The 22,051-nt window shown below is 55.8% G+C and overlaps 1 protein-coding gene across 2 annotated transcripts; it reads left to right on the top strand.

Annotated features, from left to right (window-relative positions):
* Nucleotides 1–6,048: 6,048 nt before the first annotated feature.
* Nucleotides 6,049–14,690, top strand: LOC142922746 (uncharacterized). 2 transcript variants are annotated; one of them, XM_076063583.1, is made up of 2 exons: nt 6,049–13,862; nt 14,333–14,690. In XM_076063583.1, the coding sequence occupies exon 1, from the start codon at nt 7,723–7,725 to the stop codon at nt 13,066–13,068; it is 5,346 nt and encodes a 1,781-aa protein (XP_075919698.1). In that variant the 5' UTR covers nt 6,049–7,722; the 3' UTR covers nt 13,069–13,862; nt 14,333–14,690. The 2 variants fall into 2 exon arrangements, with proteins under 2 accessions (XP_075919698.1, XP_075919699.1); XM_076063584.1 differs by having other exon boundaries at nt 6,049–13,874.
* Nucleotides 14,691–22,051: the final 7,361 nt, after the last annotated feature.

Below are 22,051 nucleotides of genomic sequence, written 5' to 3'. Positions count from 1 at the left end.
TTGGTTCTTTCGGTCAAGTCACGTAGAGTGAGAATAAAATAATAAATTGATAAAATAAAATAAGGAAATAAAATTTACAATTAATTGTATTTTACGATGACCTTCAGACCGCAGCTCTTTCGCTGGCATTGACTCTTAATACCTCTCACACCACGGTTAATGGTATGGTTTACAACATGGAGTATAACAGTGCCTCGCAGCTGTCTCTCTCCCCCTCCTCTGTTCCGACCATGGATGAACTCGTCCGTCTGAACGGGGCCCGTAGCTATCCATGTTGCTAAAGTTGAGGGTAAGAATCCACCCATTTTTTCGCCATATAGCATTGTGATATATAACGACTTATTGTTGGTAGCTTAGCTGATTGGAGAATATATAGAGTTTATTGATAACATTGAGGTAATTTATATTTTAGTTTTTTATTAGTTCACTATATAGTATCCATTATATATTGTAGTGTATACCCAGTTACTGTGAATAGCTCGGATGTGTAGGCCTTGACTTCAACATAGCCATTTCTGTGACCAGTCACAAGCTAATCACTCAGTTATTTCAATGCTCAATTCGCCTAGTTATTTCAATGCTAAATTCTCCTGTTTGATTTGTACTAGGTGCCTCTGTGAATGTGTATGCTCTGACTTTAACATAGCTATTTCTGTGACCAGTTACAAGCTAATCACTCAGCCATTTCAATGCTAAATTCTATGCTAATTCCTTTGTCAAGGTGCTTTGTTTCTTCTCACACAGCTTAAAGGTCGCGATCTGAGCGTGGCTTTTTCACTCCAGCGCTGTCCTCCTGACAGTCTCGTCCCTTCACCTGATGAAGGCCGCTTGTGTTGTGGCCGAAGCGTCGTTAGAATATTGTGTTATATTATTTTATCAATTTATTATTTATTCTCATTCTACGTGACTCGCCCATATACCCTCGAAATCAGGAGGAGTGGGGGACGATGCCAACCCCAGCCGCAAGCGATGATGAAATTCTTGCTTGCAACTTTCATCACCTGAGACCAGGCCAGTTTAGGTTGGAATGGGGTCCTGGGTGTACACCCACCACCGGAGTGGAAGAATGGCAGGCGCATCTTACAGATGACTAGTCGATGGTCAGAGGGCAGATCAGCTCCACGGTAGGTCCTGGTGTCAAGAACATGGGCTTGCATCCGCTGGTCCATCACTATGTAGTCCAGTAGATGTTCTTGCTTGGACCCGGCATGCATCCATGATGTTGTGTGGATGCCCCGATGCCGTAACAGCGTGTTGGTAATTACAAGCCCATGGGCTGCACAAAAATCTAGCAGCCTCCTACCGTTGTTATTAAGCTGATCTGGCCCATGCCCTCCAATCACTCCAGACCAGATGCCAGCGTCATGACCAACTCGGGCATTGAAGTCACCCAACAAGATGACTCTATCCCGAGGGGCCACTTTAGCCAGCACCTGTGACAGGAGGTCATAGAAGGCATCTGACTCATCGGCTTTGCCTGCATCCCTCCACGGATGTTCGTCTTCGGTGGTGGCATAAGTAACCACGACCACCACTCCTCGCCTCCAGTTGATGGGAAGTCGAGCCCAAAGTAGCCTGGGGCTTACAACTTCTCACACCTCACCGCCACGCTCCCACGCCCCCTTCATTCTTTTGTTCAAAAGAAGAGCCACACCCTGTTGTTTGGCAGTCTGCTGCCCCGAGTAGAGGACTGTCCACCCTTCATGGTGGCAGGAGCCAGAACCGGTCCACCGGACCTCCTGAATGCCACAGAGATCCAGGTGGTGCCGGTCTAGCTCCCGACAGGAGTGGCAGTCTCTCCTCCGCAGTGAGCATTCGAACATTCCACATGGCCGCACGAAGTGGCATTTCGTTGTTTCTGGAGGAGCCCTGAGGGTAGAGATTCAATCTCCTGGCTCGGCCAATTGGGGTTTGGCCAGGAGACGTCATGGACGCCTGTCTTCCCGGGGCCTCCGGCACAAGCTTATTAGTTACATTTTTAATTGTGGTTTCTTGGTAAATTTTTGAAGGTGGAGGGGTTACCAGCCCCTCGCACCTGTCCAGAGCCCCCGTTTAGCCACTGTGGTGGTCACAGACGCCATGAGGGAAGGGGCCAATCGGAATTGGCCCTCCCTCCACAGCACTGTCCACGACAGAGTTGCCCGTCCGGCACAGAGAGGAGGTAGGGGGTTGTTTTGCCTCGTAAACACACACATACACACATACATACAAACATATATAAACACACAAAAACAAAGGTGAAGTAGGCTCCTCTACACACACAGACTTCAAATAGTAGGCGTCAGGGTCGGGATCGAACCGACAACCTCCTGTATACCAAGTGAGGTCATTAACATCTCGTCACTGTGGCACCACAGAGTAGTGTACAGGCATTGCAAACACTCCCAGCGCGAGGCCGACTCACTACATCTCACTGAGGATCGCTCCGCTGGTTTGCAAGTGCGAGTTTGCGTTTTAAGTCGATGTTAAATATATATTTCATGGAAGCTGGTTCGTAAGTGTGGGTGGTGTCCGTAAGTGCGAGTGTTGGTAAGAGTGGATCATGTTCGAAAGTGAGGGTGGTGTTCGTAAGTGAGGTGGTGTTCGTAAGTGAGGGTGTTCGTAAGTCGAGTGGAGGGGGCCACGCCTACCTCAATGACGTTGATTCTCAGATCCCACTGTCTCTCATGCAGTAGTCCCCAGGGTCTCTGTGTGGAGAGCGGTGAAGCGGGGGACGGTGGAGAGAGTCACTACAGACTCACATCCTCACCACTAACCCACATCCCAACCAGAAACCCACCATCCTCACCACGAACCCACACACTCGCTAAGAACCCACAACACGGACCCACATTCTCACCACGGACTCACAACTCAAACTCGCATGCTCACCATGAACCCTCACTACGAATTCGCCACAGGGATACACATCCTTACTAAGAAACTACATCTTCACGACGATCCCACATCCTCACCATGGACCCACATCCTCACCAAGAACCCACGACATGGACCCACATCCTCACCAAAAACCCACAACACGGACCCACATCCTCACCAAGAACCCACAACACGGACCCACATCCTCACCAAGAACCCTCAATACGGACCCACATCCTCACCAAGAACCCACAACACGGACCCACATTCTCACCAAGAACCCACATCCTCACCAAAAACCCACAATATGGACCCACACACTCGCCACGAACCCACACAACTCACCTCGTCAAGATTTTTAATCGAATGGCTTCCGCAGAAGATGCTCGAAAGACGAAGATGAAGCAGCTGGAAGATTAAGAAGCAGCCTCCTTCGCACCCGTCTCGAACTCTGAGGAAGCACGTGGTGAAGTGACGTCACCAGTGACGTAACAACGTGAGCGATGTGACCACGCCTCCTGCAACCACGCCCCATTGAGTGACGTAACACGATGCGACCACGCCCACCCCTGAGCTCTTCCTCTGGGCCCTTGACCCCCATCCCACGCTTCGACTTTCGCTTCCGGGTCGGGGCTAGTGGAGGCGGCGGCGGGAAAATCTGAGCCCTAATAATGTATTAAAGCTTTCGTGACTGCATAAAATTACTCATTGTTTTTTTCGGTAAAGTCACGTATGTAGAAATACAATAAAATTATATTAAAACAATCACGACGTTTCGATCACAACGCAAGCAATCTTCATCAGGTGTCAAGAACAAATCATGGAGGTAAATACAACAAAAAGATGAGAGACGAGAATTCAACAAACCTGAAAAAACATTACGTGAAGCACATCCAGTCAGGCCAACAACACAGACACTTCCTGGCAGACCACGAATTTCAGAAGAGTGTTAAATTTCGTGTTCAACCTTTGGATTGCATATACCAGCATAGATAGAATGAAAAATACGAGGTACACGGTCAGTAGAAATACGTATACAAGTCCACCAAGAGGTAAGGAGGGAGGAAAGACGGACAGGGAGGCAGAGAGAGAGGGGGGGGCGGAGGGATGAACAGAAGCTTAAATAGGAAATACGGTTGGAGGGGGGGAGGCGCCAGAGCGAGAGCGGCAGCTCAAACGTCCATCTTACACATACAAAACGGCAGCTCAAAAAAGGACCACCTCTTGTAAATACAAAACGGCAGCTCAAAAAATGACCACCTCTTGTGAATACAAAACGGCAGCTCAAAAAGGGCACATCTTACACTTAATTACAACGGTAACTTCCCCGTAGAAGTGTGATAATAAAGTAATAAAGCTTTTGTGACTTCATAAAATTACTCATTGTTTTTTTGGGTAAAGTCACGTATGTAGAAATACAATAAAATTATATTAAAACAAAAAACAATCACGACGTTTCGATCACAACGCAGCGATCTTCAGGTGTCAAGAACAAATCATGGAGGTAAATACAACAAAAAGATGAGAGACGAGAATTCAACAAACCTGAAAAAACATTACGTGAAGCACATCCAGTCAGGCCAACAACACAGACACTTCCTGGGGGACCACGAATTTCGGAAGAGTGTTAAATTTCGTGTTCAACCTTTGGAGTGCACATACCAGCATAGAATGAAAAATACGAGTTACACGGTCAGTAGAAATACATATACAAGTCTACCAAGAGGTAAGGAGGGAGGAAAGACGGACAGGGAGGCAGAGAGAGGGGGGGGGGGGGAGCCGGAGGGATGAACAGAAGCTTAAATAGGAAATACGGTTGGAGGGGGGGAGGGGCCAGAGCGAGAGCAACAGCTCAAACACGCACATCTTACACATACAAAACGGCAGCTCACGAAATTTAACACTTCTGAAATGTGTGGTGGGTGGGTGGATGAGCGGATGGGTGGATAAGTTGGTGGTTGGGTGAGTGGGTGAGTGTGGGCGGATGGATGAGTGGGTGAGTTGGTAGATGAGTGGGTGGGTGGATGAACGTATGGGTGGATGAGTGGGTGGGTGGGAGGGTGGATGAGCGGATGGGTGGATGAGTGTGTGGGTGGGTGGTTGGGTGAGTGGGTGAGTGTGGGTGGATGGATGAGTGGTTGAGTTGGTAGATGAGTGGGTGGGTGGATGGGTGGATGAGTGTGTGGTTGGGTGAGTGGGTGAGTGTGGGTGGGTGGCTGAGTGGGTGGCTGAGTGCTCCCCTCTATCGCCCCCCCCCTCCTCCCGCCAGGTCACCGTGCCCGCCCCCACAAGCCTCGGCAACGGCGCGCGGCGGTGGAGTGGGACAGCGACCTGGAGAACACCCCACCGCTGAGGACGCGGGGGGAGGGGCCACCCCCTCCGGCCCCGCTACACTTTCATGAGTCGTGCCACTCATGAAAGTGTAGCGACGACATTGACACACTCCTCCCGATGTGGCGCTTTATTGAAGACCCGTTCACTTGACATCGCGAACATTCCCGTGGCCACCGGTCCCTTCAAACCCACAGCTGACTCCCCCTGTCATTACCTCCCGTGGCCACCGGTCCCTTCGCACTCACAGCTGACTCCCCCTGTCATTACCTCCCGTGGCCACCGGTCTCTTCACACCCACAGCTGACTCCCCCTGTCATTTCCTCCCATGGCCACCGGTCCCTTCACACTAACAGCTGACTCCCCCTGTCATTACCTCCCGTGGCCACCGGTCCCTTCACACTCACAGCTGACTCCCCCTGTCATTACCTCCCGTGGCCACCGGTCCCTTCACACTCACAGCTGACTCCCCTGTCATTACCTCCCGTGGCCACCGGTCCCTTCACACTCACAGCTGACTCCCCTTGTCATTACCTCTCATGGCCACCGGTCCCTTCACACTCACAGCTGACTCCCCCTGTCATTACCTCCCGTGGCCACCGGTCCCTTCACTCACAGCTGACTCCCCCTGTCATTACCTCCCGTGGCCACCGGTCCCTTCACTCACAGCTGACTCCCCCTGTCATTACCTCCCGTGGCCACCGGTCCCTTCACACTCACAGCTGACTCCCCCTGTCATTACCTCCCGTGGCCACCGGTCCCTTCACTCACAGCTGACTCCCCCTGTCATTACCTCCCGTGGCCACTGGTCCACTCACACAGCTGACTCCCCCTGTCATTACCTCCCGTGGCCACTGGTCCATTCACACTCACAGCTGACTCCCCCTGTCATTTCCTCCTGTGGCCACCGGTCCCTTCACACTCACAGCTGACTCCCCCTGTCATTTCCTCCCGTGGCCACCAGTCCCTTCAAACTCACAGCTGACTCCCCCTGTCATTACCTCCCGTGGCCACCGGTCCCTTCACACTCACAGCTGACTCCCCCTGTCATTACCTCCCGTGGCCACCAGTCCCTTCACACTCACAGCTGACTCCCCCTGTCATTACCTCCCGTGGCCACCGGTCCCTTCACACTCACAGCTGACTCCCCCTGTCATTACCTCCCGTGGCCAGCGGTCCCTTCACTCACAGCTGACTCCCCCTGTCATTACCTCCCGTGGCCACCGGTCCCTTCACACTCACAGCTGACTCCCCCTGTCATTATATCCCGTGGCCACCGGTCCCTTCACACTCACAGCTGACTCCCCCTGTCATTACCTCCCGTGGCCACCGGTCCCTTCACACTCACAGCTGACTCCCCCTGTCATTACCTCCCGTGGCCACCAGTCCCTTCACACTCACAGCTGACTCCCCCTGTCATTACCTCCCGTGGCCACCGGTCCCTTCACTCACAGTTGACTCCCCCTGTCATTACCTCCCGTGGCCACCGGTCCCTTCACACTCGCAGCTGACTCCCCCTGTCATTACCTCCCGTGGCCACCGGTCCCTTCACACCCACAGCTGACTCCCCCTGTCATTACCTCCCGTGGCCACCGGTCCCTTCACACTCACAGCTGACTCCCCCTGTCATTACCTCCCATGGCCACCGGTCCCTTCACACTCACAGCTGACTCCCCCTGTCATTACCGCCTGTGGCCACCGGTCCCTTCACACTCACAGCTGACTCCCCCTGTCATTACCTCCCGTGGCCACCGGTCCCTTCGCACTCACAGCTGACTCCCCCTGTCATTACCTCCCGTGGCCACCGGTCCCTTCACACTCACAGCTGACTCCCCCTGTCATTACCTCCCGTGGCCACCGGTCCCTTCACTCACAGCTGACTCCCCTGTCATTACAAAAGTGTAGAGGTGTTAACTGCGCGCTGTTGCGTAACCTGCGTTGCCACCAGGGCGGTGCAGCATTACCCCTGGGTACAACGGTTGGGGTCAGTCGAGGTGAAACGGATCGTGGCCAGGGTTTTGGGGCGAACCAATCAGACAGTTCCACGTGGGAATGTGTGATTGGTTCTGCCTGGCCACGAAGGGGTATAAGACGGGTGACCCAACGGACCTCGTGAGTTCTCTCCCTGCACGAAGACAGAAGACTGGGCTGAAGCCTAGCTAGGACCCTGGACCAGCCTCCCAGCCCTTCTAAGGGCTAAGGCTCGGCATACCCAGTGGTCAGGACCCACCGGGCCAGCGGTGGGTCAGATAGCCTCCCCTAGGTCCTAGCCGGAGGACTAGGATAGCGGTAGACGTGTGAGTCCCGCCAAGTCCGGAGGTTGTACCTCCTTAGGTATCAAGGAGGTTAGCGGTAGACGTGTGAGTCCCGCCAGGTCCGGAGGCTGTACCTCCCTAGGGTATCGGGTGAGGGGACCGAATATCCCTCTGTGTGTTAAGCGTTGTATAAGGAAATAATACAATAAACAGTGTGCCTCCTAAAGAAGTCTGCTCGTCCTTACAACACTACAACTGGAGTCAGAAGTGGTTGGAAATGGAAACCAGAAGTTCAGCCCACGCGCGGAGCCAGAACGAAGATAACGCTGTCTCACCTCCAAGCACCGCCAGCTCCGCTGAAAACGCTGCCGTGTTGACGGCCGCCCAGCCACCGGTTGAGCAGCCGGTTGCTCCCCCTGCCATGGGGGACGGACTCAGGGCAGCACACGGCCGTCTCGCTCAACTCCTACACGCCGCGGCCTCCATTCTCGAAGAGATCAACTTGGAGGTTGCGGGCGGGCCGAGTCAGCCGCCAGCGGACGTTCCCGCCATCGGCCGGGGCAGACATTTTGATTTTCCCGCCGGGGAACCACGTGATTCCGCCGGAAGTGGAAGCCAGGGGCATCCTGGGAACGCGGGGGACCAATCACAACCCGCAACATCATCAGCACGCGACGCTGCGGATTCAAGTTCCTCAGCGGACGCCGCGTCATCACTGTACCGACACGGTACAGTAGACTCTATCGGCCGGGAAATCGCCGATCTCCGGCTCGAGACGGTACAAGCTGAGGGGGAGACGACGTCCGCCCTCCAACAACGCCTGCCCATCTTCCGAGAATTCACATCTGAAGGGGGCGACTGGGCGGCGTTCCAGCGTCGCTTCCTGAGCCACCAAGAGATGGTGGGCTGGTCGGACGCACAGGCGCTCCGAGCACTACCGGCCACTTTGGATGACGACGCTCTCGCCTCGCTCCTCACCATCCCCAGGCAACAAAGGGCGACTCTTCAATCGGCCCTCCGACGGATGTCCGACGTGTACGGGCCTCCATCCGACGTCCGCAGCCGATTTTACGACAGGCGACGCCGCCCTAAAGAGTCTCCGTTGGCATTCCGGACCGCTCTACTGGCGATGGCAAGAGCGGGTTACCCTCGCATGGACGACGAGGCCATCGATGCCATCGTTCTCCAGAAGATGCTGGAGCTGGCGCGCGAGCTGCGCATCGTCATCCAAGCGGTGGACGACGACAGTATGTGCTCGCTACGAGCCGCTCGGTGCATCCACGCACATCTGCTGCTCCACACGGAATCGACCATCGCCGCCTCGGCTTCGACGTCGGAGCCTGCCAGCAGGGACGCCGAGTTCTCCCCCGACCGGGCCTTCATGGCGACCAGGTCAACGGGCCGGCGATCGTCCGACCACGCTGGTCGCCGCAACGACCAGCAGCGGGGACGGCCTGCTCCACGCGGCGACTTGACATGCTGCTTCAACTGTGGCCGACGAGGCCACATCTCCTCTGACTGCCGTGCGCCTCGACGACGCCCCTCCGCATCCCGGGGCCAGGACTACAGGACGTCCACGGCATCGCGGCAAAACCAGGCAAGTCGCGACGCCTCTCACGCTCGGCCCTCATTCACACCATACACACTGCAACGCACCATAAGAAGGGCTCGCGATTCGGCGTGTGATGGGGGGTATTCTGGCGTTTGTTCGCGGCCACTCAAACCTGGGCAGTGGTCTGAGTTGGCCCATAGGGTAGTCGCGGCGACGGCAGGTTCGTCCGTGGTTGTCGGATCAATCGAGGGTGTGGAATTTCGCGTGTTGGTCGATACTGGTGCGTCGGCTACGATCATTTCGGATCTGATTTACAATATACTGCCCGTACGATGCCGCCCCTTGGAACGGGTTTCTATCCCGTGTTTCGCCGCTAATGGCAGTTCACTTGGCATTATTGGGCAAATTCGGGCGCAAATTTCGATTGGAGACATTAAATTGGCAGGGCCTATTTTGGTCTCTTCTTCCCTCGCCGTGCCGTGTTTGTTAGGCACTGATTTTCTCGCGAAAATGCCTATTAAGATCCTTGTAGATCAAGGCTGCATCGAACTCCCGTCGGGTCGACGGATGGCGTTCTTGCCCACACCCTCACATCCACGCATGGCTAGTGCCTCGGTGCAGGCGTTTGTTGCGAGCACAGTCCGCATTCCACCAGGGACACAAATGCTCGTGCCCTTGCAACTTAAAAAAACGCTAGCCCCGGAGGCCTCGGCACATGGCATTTTGCTGGGGCCTTCAAACGCAGCTGCTAAGGGGTTAGATTTGGTGGCTGCACAGACCCTCGTAGCAGCCGACAGGGAGCCGTTCTTGCAGGTTTTGAATGTCGGATTGTCCACAACCGTCATTCCGCAAGGAACTGTGCTCGCTCACGCGACCCCGGTGCCGTTGGGGACCGGAGTCGCGGGACACGTGCATGCCACGCCGCAGGTCCTACCTCCTTCCGAATCGGATGAGAGATGGTTGGACGCGCTCTGCAAAGACACGGGTGATCTGTCTCATTCGCAGCGATTTCAATTGCGCGCTCTTCTGCGAGAATTTTCCGATGTCTTTAGTAAATCTAAATTTGATATTGGCTGCACCAAGCTGCTGCGTCACCACATTGATACTGGTGACGCTGCCCCGATTCGACAAAACCCGTTTCGGCTTAGCCCGGCGGAGAAACAGCATGTTAAATCGGCTGTGGATGACATGCTGAAGGCCGATATAATTTCTCCCTCCACTAGTCCCTGGGGTGCTCCAATAGTGCTGGTCAAAAAGCACGATGGCAGTCTCCGTTTTTGCGTTGATTTTCGGCGCCTAAATAAAATCTCGGTAGCGGACGCCTACCCTCTCCCTCGTATGGACGAGTCATTGGATGCCCTGGCAGGGGCGCACTATTTCTCCACCTTGGACCTTCTGTCGGGGTTTTGGCAACTCCCCCTCGACGAATCGTCAAAACCTAAGACTGCTTTTCGGACACCACAGGGCTTTTTCGAGTTTAATAGATTGCCCATGGGTCTCCACTCGGCCCCAGCGACGTTCCAGAGGCTCATGGAGCTGGTCCTCGCTGGGCTCCAGTGGGACTCATGTCTCATTTATCTTGACGATGTCATCGTCTTTAGCCGCACGTTCGGCGAACACATCGAACGGTTGCGTGCTGTCTTCTTGAAAATTCGGGCCGCTAACTTGAAATTCAAGCCGCAGAAGTGTCACCTTCTGCGTGAGTCTGTGCGCTATCTGGGCCACATAGTTAGCCGCTCGGGCATCTCTACCGACCCTGAAAAAACCAAATGTGTTCAACATTGGCCGACCCCTACATCTGCGGGCGATGTTCGTAGTTTTATTGGTTTTGCGTCGTACTACCGGCGGTTTGTTGCTGGCTTCGCGACGATTGCCAAGCCGCTCCACGCCCTTACGTCAAAAGGGGTGGCGTTTCATTGGGGGGACGTAGAACAGGCTGCGTTCGACTCCTTGCGGAACGCGCTCGTGACGGCACCGTCCCTTGCGTACCCCGATTTTTCCGTGCCATTCGTGTTGGACACTGACGCTAGCAATACGGGGATTGGGGGTGTTCTGTCCCAAAAAGTTGATGGCATTGAAAGGGTTGTTGCCTATGGTAGCAGAGTCTTGTCTCTTGCTGAACAAAGATACTGTGTGACCAGACGTGAGCTGCTGGCCATTGTTTTTTTTATTCAGCAATACAGGCCGTATCTGTATGGTCAGCATTTTACCGTGCGATCTGATCATTCGGCTTTACAGTACGCTCTGCGGGTTGACCAACCGTCCGGGCAGCTTTCTCGGTGGCTCGAAGTCCTTCAGGACTACGATTTCAATGTCACTTACCGTAGGGGTGCACAACACACGAATGCCGATGCGTTGTCTCGCCTTCCGCCGGCTCAAAAATGTGCGTGTTTTTTGGGCTCGGGCCGTTGTAAGCCGCCACTGCCTGCGCAGGTCGCGCCTCTCTCAACGGTGTCAGCCGCACTTCCTGCCGCCTCAGCGCCGATGTTGGATCATGCAGATCCAATGGCCAGTGACGATTTGCTGGGGCTAACTTTGGCCGAATGGGGTCGGCACCAGGGCGAGGACATGTCGTTATTGAGGTTGCGTCACCACGCGAATAATGCGGTTCCAAGACAGGGCAAATTTAATTCATTTGTCATGAAGCGCGGCTTGTTGATGCATTGGGATGCTGACTCGTGTCAACATAAAATCGTTGTGCCATCCGCCTTGCGATGCAAGGCCGTATGGGCGGCGCATGAGCGTTTATTGCACCTGGGTGTTCATAAGACCATTGGGTTGTTGCGGTTGCAATTTTTCTGGCCGGGCATGCTGCGCGACGTCACTGACATTTTGCTGGGATGCACCCATTGTGCGCAACGTAAACCGCCGGCTAAACCGGCATGCCCACCCCTGCAACCCATTTCGGTCTCTCGTATAAATGAGTTGGTGGCTCTCGATATTTTGGGCCCTTTTCCTACTACGCCACGGGGTAATAAGTACCTTCTGGTTGGGGTAGAGTATTTTACACGGTGGCCTATGGCCTGGGCCCTCCCCAACCAGTCGGCGGCGGCCGTTGTGGACGCCTTTGTTCAAGGCTACGTCCTGGACAAGGGCGCACCAGAACGGTTGCTGACCGATCAGGGAAGAAATTTTTCAGGAGCCTTGCTGACTGATGTGTGCCGCCTGTTGGGCACTAAGAAAGTGCGCACTTCGCCCTACCATCCCCAGACCGACGGCATGGTGGAGCGCCTTCATAGAACTCTCACCGCTATGTTATGCCATCAGGTCGATGAATCCCACCTCGATTGGGACTTGCAGGTTCCGGGGGTCCTCGCCGCATACCGTATGGCACCTCACGCGGCGACGGGATTTTCCCCGTTCTTTCTAATGTACGGCAGGGATGCCTTTCCTCCCGCCGACGTTCGGCTGGAAATCGAACAGCCACCGCAAAAGTCAAAGCTCGTTGACCACTTGCGATTCAACCTCCGTAAGTTGGCCGAGGCACGGGAGGCCGCCATTGAAAATTCGGCTTCCCGCCAACGGGCGAATTTGCGACTGCGGGACCCTCGGTCGTACACGCATCGGTGGGCACCGGGAGACAGGGCATGGCTCCACTGCCCCCAGGTGCCGGTGTCCACGTCGGCCAAACTCCTCAGACCATGGCGAGGCCCGGTTGAGGTAGTGGAAGTCCTGCGTCCCCAATGTGTTAAAATTAGCTGGGGACGGCGTCGCTGGTGCGTTCACCCCTCTCGGTTAAAACCCTTCGTCACGCCACGCGTCCCTCCACAACACACACGACATGGGGGCCGAGTGTGCGACGCGTCCGACGAGCCGGATGTTGCCCCGTTGGTGCCTAACCCACAGCGCAGGCGTGTCATTCCTCCTGCAGATGACGCGGGAGTGACGGCTCCATGCAGGCCACGTTCGGCCTCAATGGACCGTGGAGCAGCAGGTGTCCCCGTGGAGATGCCTAAAGGCGCACCGGATGCTCTGGCTCATCCTCCTCCTTCCCTTGTGCCGCCGACAAAGCCTGCCATCCCCTACGATGGCCCCGCGAAACGCACGCGCGCGAAATCTCGCCGGTTGTAATAATGTTTTTTTGGCATGTCTAGTGCCTTGTACATACGTTATGTTGTTAAGGGGGGTATTTATAGGGGTTTAATTGTTCTTGTTGTTCGTGAGGCACACTCACAATTCTTCTACCATTGGTAATTTCGGAAGTTTCCCATTGTTGCAGCCGGGACGGCTGGAGCTTCCGAAGGAGGGGGTGATGTAGAGGTGTTAACTGCGCGCTGTTGCGTAACCTGCGTTGCCACCAGGGCGGTGCAGCATTACCCCTGGGTACAACGGTTGGGGTCAGTCGAGGTGAAACGGATCGTGGCCAGGGTTTTGGGGCGAACCAATCAGACAGTTCCACGTGGGAATGTGTGATTGGTTCTGCCTGGCCACGAAGGGGTATAAGACGGGTGACCCAACGGACCTCGTGAGTTCTCTCCCTGCACGAAGACAGAAGACTGGGCTGAAGCCTAGCTAGGACCCTGGACCAGCCTCCCAGCCCTTCTAAGGGCTAAGGCTCGGCATACCCAGTGGTCAGGACCCACCGGGCCAGCGGTGGGTCAGATAGCCTCCCCTAGGTCCTAGCCGGAGGACTAGGATAGCGGTAGACGTGTGAGTCCCGCCAAGTCCGGAGGTTGTACCTCCTTAGGTATCAAGGAGGTTAGCGGTAGACGTGTGAGTCCCGCCAGGTCCGGAGGCTGTACCTCCCTAGGGTATCGGGTGAGGGGACCGAATATCCCTCTGTGTGTTAAGCGTTGTATAAGGAAATAATACAATAAACAGTGTGCCTCCTAAAGAAGTCTGCTCGTCCTTACAACACTACAAAAGTATGGAAAAAGGTGCTTCATACCCTTTCTGGCAATAAAACAGCAGGTGTTCAAACGGCAAATATAAACCGTTTCACTACAAGGAATCAAGTTACTGTCATTAATAAAAATACGGAGCGTGTTTTTGCTTCCATGTCCACCACAAGCGTCGTGCGTGTGGTTAGTCACGATTCCCCTGCAAAGGGCCTTAGTGCGGAGTCCCGTTGTTTTATTGCCAGGAAGGGGTCAAAAACCTCTCATTTCCTCATACAGCGGTTGGGTTCACAAAGCCCCCGGGTCACGCTGTGTGGTTCCCAATGCCCGGGTTCGTAACGGCCGGGTTCATAGTGGTCGGGTTAATCACGGCCGAGGTTCGTAATGGCCGGGCTCACGGTGGCCGTGTCACGCTGTGTGGTTCATAGCGGCCTCCTACACCGCCACCTCTTCTGCCTCCACCACCACCACCTTCACCTCTTCTCTGTCGCCCACAGCACAACCTCGTTACACGTAGGAGGAGCAGGAAGACCGCAGCAGCGACGACTCAACGGATTCATCGATGCCTCCGCCGCCGCCGCCACCACCTCCTCGAAGCAAGAACCCCGCTCAGCCAAGACCTGGGCGACGAGGTGGTGGAGGAGGAGGCGGCAAGACGTCGGTCAGCGCCAGGATCGAGCGCAAGTGAAGGAATCCACGGTGGGGGTGGCAGCGTGCCACTGATCTCGTAGTGCCTGGGTTCGAGCCCTGTGTCTGAGTCTCTCTCTCTCCGAGTCTCTCTCAGAGGGGGTGTCGCTTGTTGATCTGTAGCCAAAACGTTTTGTGTTCAAATAAAATCGTCTTTAAACGTATAAACTCATGTTTTTATTTTCTTCTTCAAGCCACCGACGACAATCAACAACGGTAAGCCAAGGGACTGCACAAACAAGACAAAGATCCCCCGTGTAGCCTCTAGCAGGCTGTAGGGCCAAGTGCCGTTAGTAGCAAGTAGCAGCACCTACACACAGAAAAAGATCCCCCATGTAGCCTCTAGCAGGCTGAAGGGACAAGTGCTGTTAGTAGTGAGTAGCAGCACCTACATACAGACAAAGATCCCCCATGTAGCCTCTAGCAGGCTGTAGGGACAAGTGGTGTTAGTAATAGCGAGTAGCAGCAACTACACGCAGACAAAGATCCCCCGTGTAGCCTCTAGCAGGCTGTAGAGGCAAGAGCTATTTGCGAGTAGCAGCACCTATACACGGACAAAGATCCCCCGTGTAGCCTCTAGCAGGCTGTAGGGACAAGTGCTGTTAGTAGTGAGTAGCAGCACCTATACACAGACAAAGATCCCCGGTGTAGCCTCTACACACACAGTGTGCTAACCACTGCACCACCGCTCCCCACACACACACAGTGCGCTAACCACTGCACCACTGCTCCCCACACACAGTGCGCTAACCACTGCACCACCACTGCCCACACACTCACCAGACAGAGACCCACAGACTCAGCACACAGAGACCCACAGACTCACCACACACAGATCCACAGATTCACCACACAGAGACCCACAGACTCACCAGAGACCCACAGACTCACCACACAGAGACCCACAGACTCACCACAGAGAGACCCACAGATTCACCACACAGAGACCCACAGACTCACCAGACAGAGACCCACAGACTCACCACACAGAGACCCACAGACTCACCACACAGAGACCCACAGACTCACCACACAGAGACGCACAGACTCACCACACAGAGACCCACAGACTCACCACACAGAGACCCACAGACTCACCACACAGAGACCGACAGACTCACCACACAGAGACCCACAGGCTCACCACACAAAGACCCACAGACTCACCACACAGACACCCACAGACTCACCACATAGAGACCCACAGACTCACCACACAGACCCACAGACTCACCACACAGAGACCCACAGATTCTAGATTTAAAGCTTTCGTGACTGCAAGGATCCATACTCTTTGGTTCTATTGGGTAAAGTCACATAGGTAAAATATAAAAAAACAAAAATAACGATTCGGCCACAACACAAGCGGCCTTCATCAGGTGAAGGGACGAGACTGTTTGGAGGACAGCGCTGGAGTGAAAAAAGCCACGCTCAGATCACGACCTTTAAGCTGTGTGAGAAGAAACAAAGCGCCTTGACAAAGGAATTATCATGTAATTTTGCATTGAAATGGCTGAGTGATTAGCTTGTGACTGGTCACAGAAATGGCTATGTTAAAGTTAAAGCATACACATCCGCAAAGGCACCCCTTGACAAAGGAATTAGCATAGAATTTAGCATTGAAATAGCTGAGTGATTAGCTTGTAACTGGTCACAGAAATAGCTATGTTAAAGTCAGAGCATATACATTCACCGAGGCACCTAGTACAAATCAAACAGGAGAATTTAGCGAAACACAACCACGCTCAGACCGCGGACCTTTAAGCTGTGTGCGAGCAAACAAGGTGTCCTGACAAAGAAATTAGCATAAACATTAGCATTTGATTGGCCGATTATAGAAAAGAGGTGGTGTACGTGCCGGTGGACTTGCCGTTTGGCGCGGGGGGGGGGGGAGATTACATATTGATGGTGTGAAAAGGGAATTTATAAGAGCTGCGAAAGTTTGGGGTACTACTACTTGAAAAATATACTGTACCATTGAAATTAGTTTAATGTTTTGTTCGATTTAGATCTTTCCAATGGTTGCTTAATTCTCCTGTTTGATTTGTACTAGGTGCCTCGGTGAATGTATATGCTCTGACTTTAACATAGCTATTTCTGCGACCAGTTACAAGCTAATCACTCAGCTATTGCAATGCTAAATTCTATGCTAATTCCTTTGTCAAGGGGTGCCTTTGCGGATGTGTATGCTTTAACTTTAACATAGCCATTTCTGTGACCAGTCACAAGCTAATCACTCAGCCATTTTAATGCTAAATTATATGCTAATTCCTTTGTCAAGGCGCTTTGTTTCTTCTCACACAGCTTAAAGGTCGTGATCTGAGCGTGGCTTTTTTCACTCCAGTGCTGTCCTCCAGACAGTCTCGTCCCTTCACCTGATGAAGGCCGCTTGTGTTATGGCCGAAACGTCGTGATTTTTGTTATTTTATTTTTTTACCTACTTGACTTTACCCAATAGAACCAAAGAGTACCCACAGACTCACCACACAGAGACCCACAGACTCACCACACAGAGACCCACAGACTCACCACACAGAGACGCACAGACTCACCACACAGAGACCCACAGACTCACCACACAGAGACCCACAGACTCAGCACACAGAGACCCACAGACTCACCACACAGACACCCACAGACTCACCACACAGAGACCCACAGACTCACCACACAGAGACCCATAGACTCATCACACAGAGACCCACAGACTCACCACACAGAGACCCACAGACGCACCACACAGAGACCCACAGACTCACCACACAGAGACCCACAGACGCACCACACAGAGACCCACAGACTCACCACACAGAGACCCACAGACTCACCACACAGAGACCCACAGTCTCACCACACAGAGACCCACAAACTCACCACACAGAGACCCATAGACTCACTACACAGAGACCCATAGACTCATCAAACAGAGACCCACAGACTCACCACACAGAGACCCACAGATTCACCACACAGAGACCCACAGACTCACCAAACAGAGACCCACAGACTCACCACACAGAGACCCATAGACTCATCACACAGAGACCTACAGACTCACCACACAGAGACCCACAGATTCATCACACAGAGACCCACAGACTCACCACAAAGAGGTCCATAGACCCACAGACTCACCACACGGAGACCCACTGACTCACCACAGAAACCCACAGACTCACCACACAGAGACCCACAGACTCACCACACAGAGACCCACAGACTCATCACACAGAGACAAATAGACTCATCATACAGAGACCCATAGACTCACCACACAGAGACCCACAGACTCATCACACAGAGACACATAGACTCATCACAAAGAGACCCATAGACTCACCACACAGAGACCCACTGACTCACCACAGAGACCCACCACACAGGGACCCATAGACTCACCACACAGAGACCCACAGACTCACCACACAGAGACCCACAGTCTCACCACACAGAGACCTACACTCACCACACAGAGACCCACAGACTCACCCCACAGAGACCCACAGTCTCCTTACACAGAGACCCACAGACTCACCACACAGACACCCACAGACTCACCACAAAGAGATCCATAGACTCACCACACAGAGACTCACAGACTCACCACACGGAGACCCACTGACTCACCACAGAAACTCACAGACTCACCACACAGAGACCCACAGACTCACCACACAGAGACCCACAGACTCACCACACAGAGACCCATAGACTCATCACACAGAGACCCACAGAGTCACCACACAGAGACCCAAGGACTCACCACACAGAGTCCCACAGACTCACCACACAGAGACCGACAGACTCACCACACAGAGACCCACAGACTCACCCCACAGAGACCCAGTCTCACCCCACAGAGACCCAGTCTCACCACACAGAGACCTACAGACTCACCACACAGAGACCCACAGACTCACCACACAGACACCCACAGACTCACCACAAAGAGATCCATAGACTCACCACACAGAGACCCATAGACTCACCACACAGAGACGCACAGACTCATCACACAGAGACACATAGACCGTATCGCTTTTTTAATATACACACTTTCATTTGGCCTTTTTATTTTTATTTTATTTTCCCTTAGTCCCTTTTATTTTTTATTTTTACTCACGGTGAAACTCGAGCGAAAATCCGCCTCGATCGACCCAGGAGTTGCACACAAGTTAGCAGCAGCAGCAACAGCAACGACGCGCGCGCAGGTGAGCTGTGGCCGCCTATCATCATGGCACAGCACACCAGGTTGGAGAGCCTCACGAGGCGGAATGGGGTCGTCGTTTTTCCGCCGACGGAGGTCGCCGTCGACGCCGTCGCCGCCGCGGTGGCGACGGGCGTGGGCCACGCCAACGTCCTCGCCGCCCAGCGCCAAAACCGCAGCGTCACCATCTACGTGGCGGAGGAGGCGATGGTGGCGAGCCTCGTGGAGACGGGGCTCACTGTCGGGGACCTGTTCCTGCCGTGCACGCCGCTCTCCACGCCCGCCGTCCGCGTGGTGCTCTCGGGAGCGCCGCCGTTCCTGAGCAGCGAAGTCCTGCGCAAGGATCTGCAGCGCTTCGGGACGGCGGTGTCTAGGATCGCCATGCTCCCTCTACGGACGAGGGACCCCAGGTTGGCGCATGTGATGTCGCTCCAGCGCCAAACGTTCATGGTCTTAACGGGAGGCAACACAGAACTGGACGTTACCCTTAAATACACAATCGATGGGTGCGTCTATACTGTGTACGCCTCGACAGCTGCACCGCGGTGCTTCGGGTGTGGGGCTACCGGCCACACCCGGAGGCACTGCACGGACAAGAAAAACGAGGACGCTGCCGCCGCGCCACCCGCGGCCGCGGGCGCAGAGCGCCCGCGGCAGCAGGCACCGCGACAGCAGCAGCAGCAACAACAGCTGCAGCAGCGGCAGCAGCAGCACCCACAGCTGCAGCAGCGGCAGCAGCGGCAGCAGCAGCAGCGGTAGCAGCAGCAGCAGGAGCGGCAGGAGCAGCAGGAGCAGCAGCAGCAGGAGCAGCAGCAGCCGCAGCAGCAGCCGCAGGAGCAGCAGGAGCAGCAGCAGCAGGAGCAGCAGCAGCAGGAGCAGCAGCAGCAGCAGACGCAGCAGCAGCAGGAGCAGCAGGAGCAGCAGCAGCAGACGCAGCAGCAGCAGGAGTAGCAGGAGCAGCCGCAGAAGCAGCAGCAGCAGCAGGAGCAGCACGCGCCCGACCAAGCCGACTCCGGAGGCGAACCCATGGAGGCGGCACCGGAGGGGGAAGGGGACGGCTACACCCTGGTCGTGTCGCGGAAGCGCAGAGCCAGAGCCGGCCCCGCGGCGGCGACGCGCGAGGGCGAACGGCCCAAACGGGCGGCGCTCGCCGGCGTTAAAGGCAGGGGCGAGCCGCGTGACCGCCGGGAGGCGGGGGGAGCGGGCGAGCCCGAGCCGGGGAGCGGGGCGACCGCCGAGGACCGCGACGCGCGCGAGGACGCGGACGGCAAGGAGCGAATGGGGACCGACGGTGACGGCGACGGAGACGAAGTTGCCGACGGCAGCGAGCGGGTTCGCGGGGAGGTCGAGGGGGCGACGGAGTACACCCCTGCCGCGATACGCCGCTTCCTACAGGCCAAGTTTGGGAAACGGGGGTTTAAAGTTGAGGACACCTTCCCGGACGTGAAGCAATTCATGAAGGTGGCGCAGGGCGTCTGCCAGGCGCCGCGGGTGTGCGGTCACACCTCTAGGGAGGTCTTCCGCCTGAGGGTGATGCTACGGCAGCTGAAAAAGCAGTACCCCCCCCTCCCCCCTATCCCGGAGTGAACACCGGATGCCTGCCACGACAACCACCGCCAAGGCGACGGGTATCTGTGTCGCGACCTTAAATTGTAACAGCGCCCGCAGCGATGCACGGTGGCGACGCGTGTGTCAGTTCCTGCAAGACACGAAAGTGGACGTGGCTCTGCTGCAGGAGACCCATCTCGACCCCGCGCTGCTGGCCCAACGGCAGCACCGTTTGGGAGGCCGGACGTTTTTTAGTCACGGGGAGGCGGGCAGGGCGGGGGTCGCGATAGTCTGCAGCCCGAAGTTGAACCCGGACAGCGTGACCTTTACGGAAGCGGTGAGAGGACACCTGGTCACGGCGGACATCGCGCTCGCCGGCACCAGGCTGAGGCTCGTCAATGCGTACGCGCCGAGCGCGAGCCGTGACAGGGAGTCGTTCTTCACGGGCGCACTGCGGGACGCACTGGGGGAGGCCGCCGTGGACGGGGTGATCACCGTCGTGGGCGGGGATTTTAACTGCACCCTAAACCCGGCCCTCGACCGTAACGGCGTTGAACCCCACCCGGAGGCCGCGAGGGCACTGGCCGAAATTGTGAACAGACAGCGGTTAATTGACGCGTGGCGCCTCCAACATCCCGCGCAGCGCCAATACACGTGGTGCAGGTGCGGCGCTCAGGGGCGGATCAGCCTCGCGAGGCTCGACCGACTCTACATCAGCCCGGACGGGGCCAACCTGCTCGGCGAGAGTCGGGTGGTCCCGACGGGTTTCTCTGACCACCACATGGTCACCGCACGGCTGCACCCCCCCCTGGTCGAGCGGCGCAGCCCGTACTGGCGACTCGACCTGCGTCTACTGGAGAACGCTGACTTCCAGGCGGCCTTCAGGGCCCTCTGGAGGGAGTGGGAAACGCGCAGGGGGGCCTTTGAGTCCCCCCTACAATGGTGGGATAATGGGAAGGCCCAGGTGGCGACGCTGTGCCGGCGTTTCGCGAGCCAGCACGCGGCGGTCGGGCGGGAGGAGGAGGACCGACTGCGGAACGAGCTGCTGGCGCTGGAGGCGGAGCTGGGCTCGCCCCAGGCCAGGGCAACCCACCACGCACTCCTGGAGCAGCAGCGGCTGCTCAGGGCAGTATCGGACCAGGCGGCCTATGAGGCTTTCGTAAAGCAGAGAATGCAGCATCTCGTCCAGATGGACGCGCCGACAAGACTCTTCTTCAGGCAAGGGGGACGGCCGAGTACCAGGAATGTCATCTCCAGGTTACAGGCCCCCGGCGGAGAGACTCACACCAGCGACGCGGGCATCGCAGGGGTAGTCCAGGGCTTCTTTGGGGCGCTGACCACCGCGGAGGGGGTCCAAGGGGAAGCCCTGAACGAACTGCTGGAGGGCGTCCCCACACTGACCCCCCCCGCGAGGGAGCAGCTGGAGGAAGCGCTCACCCTCCGGGAGCTGGAGGTGGCAGTGAGGGGCCTCGCCGCGGGGAAGGCGCCGGGGATCGACGGCCTGCCGGCCGAGTTCTTTAAGGTCTTCTGGAGCGAACTCGGGCCCTCCCTGAGCGAGGTCCTGAACGCGAGCCTAGCGGCGGGAGAGATGCCGCACAGCAGCAGGAGGGCAGTGGTGACGCTGCTGCTGCCCAAGAAGGGGGACCTCGGCTGCATCGCCAACTGGCGGCCGGTGTCCGTCCTCTGCACGGACTACAAAATAGTGGCCAGGGCGCTGGTCAACCGGCTGAAGAGCACGGCCGGGAATGTGGTACAATCTGACCAGACATACTGC

Source organism: Petromyzon marinus, unplaced genomic scaffold (genome assembly GCF_048934315.1).
Source record: "Petromyzon marinus isolate PM22_M1 ecotype Great Lakes invasive population unplaced genomic scaffold, UKy_Petmar_22M1.pri1.0 PM_Scaffold_16, whole genome shotgun sequence".
NCBI classification, from domain to species: Eukaryota; Metazoa; Chordata; class Hyperoartia; order Petromyzontiformes; family Petromyzontidae; genus Petromyzon; species Petromyzon marinus.
The sequence above is the reverse complement of the archived record's forward strand: the minus strand, read 5'-3'. Positions and strand labels throughout refer to the sequence as shown.

What these genes read in the sequence shown, in the direction of transcription:
- LOC142922746 (XM_076063583.1), top strand. Translation starts at nt 7,723, where the DNA reads ATGGAAACCAGAAGTTCAGCCCACGCGCGGAGCCAGAACGAAGATAAC.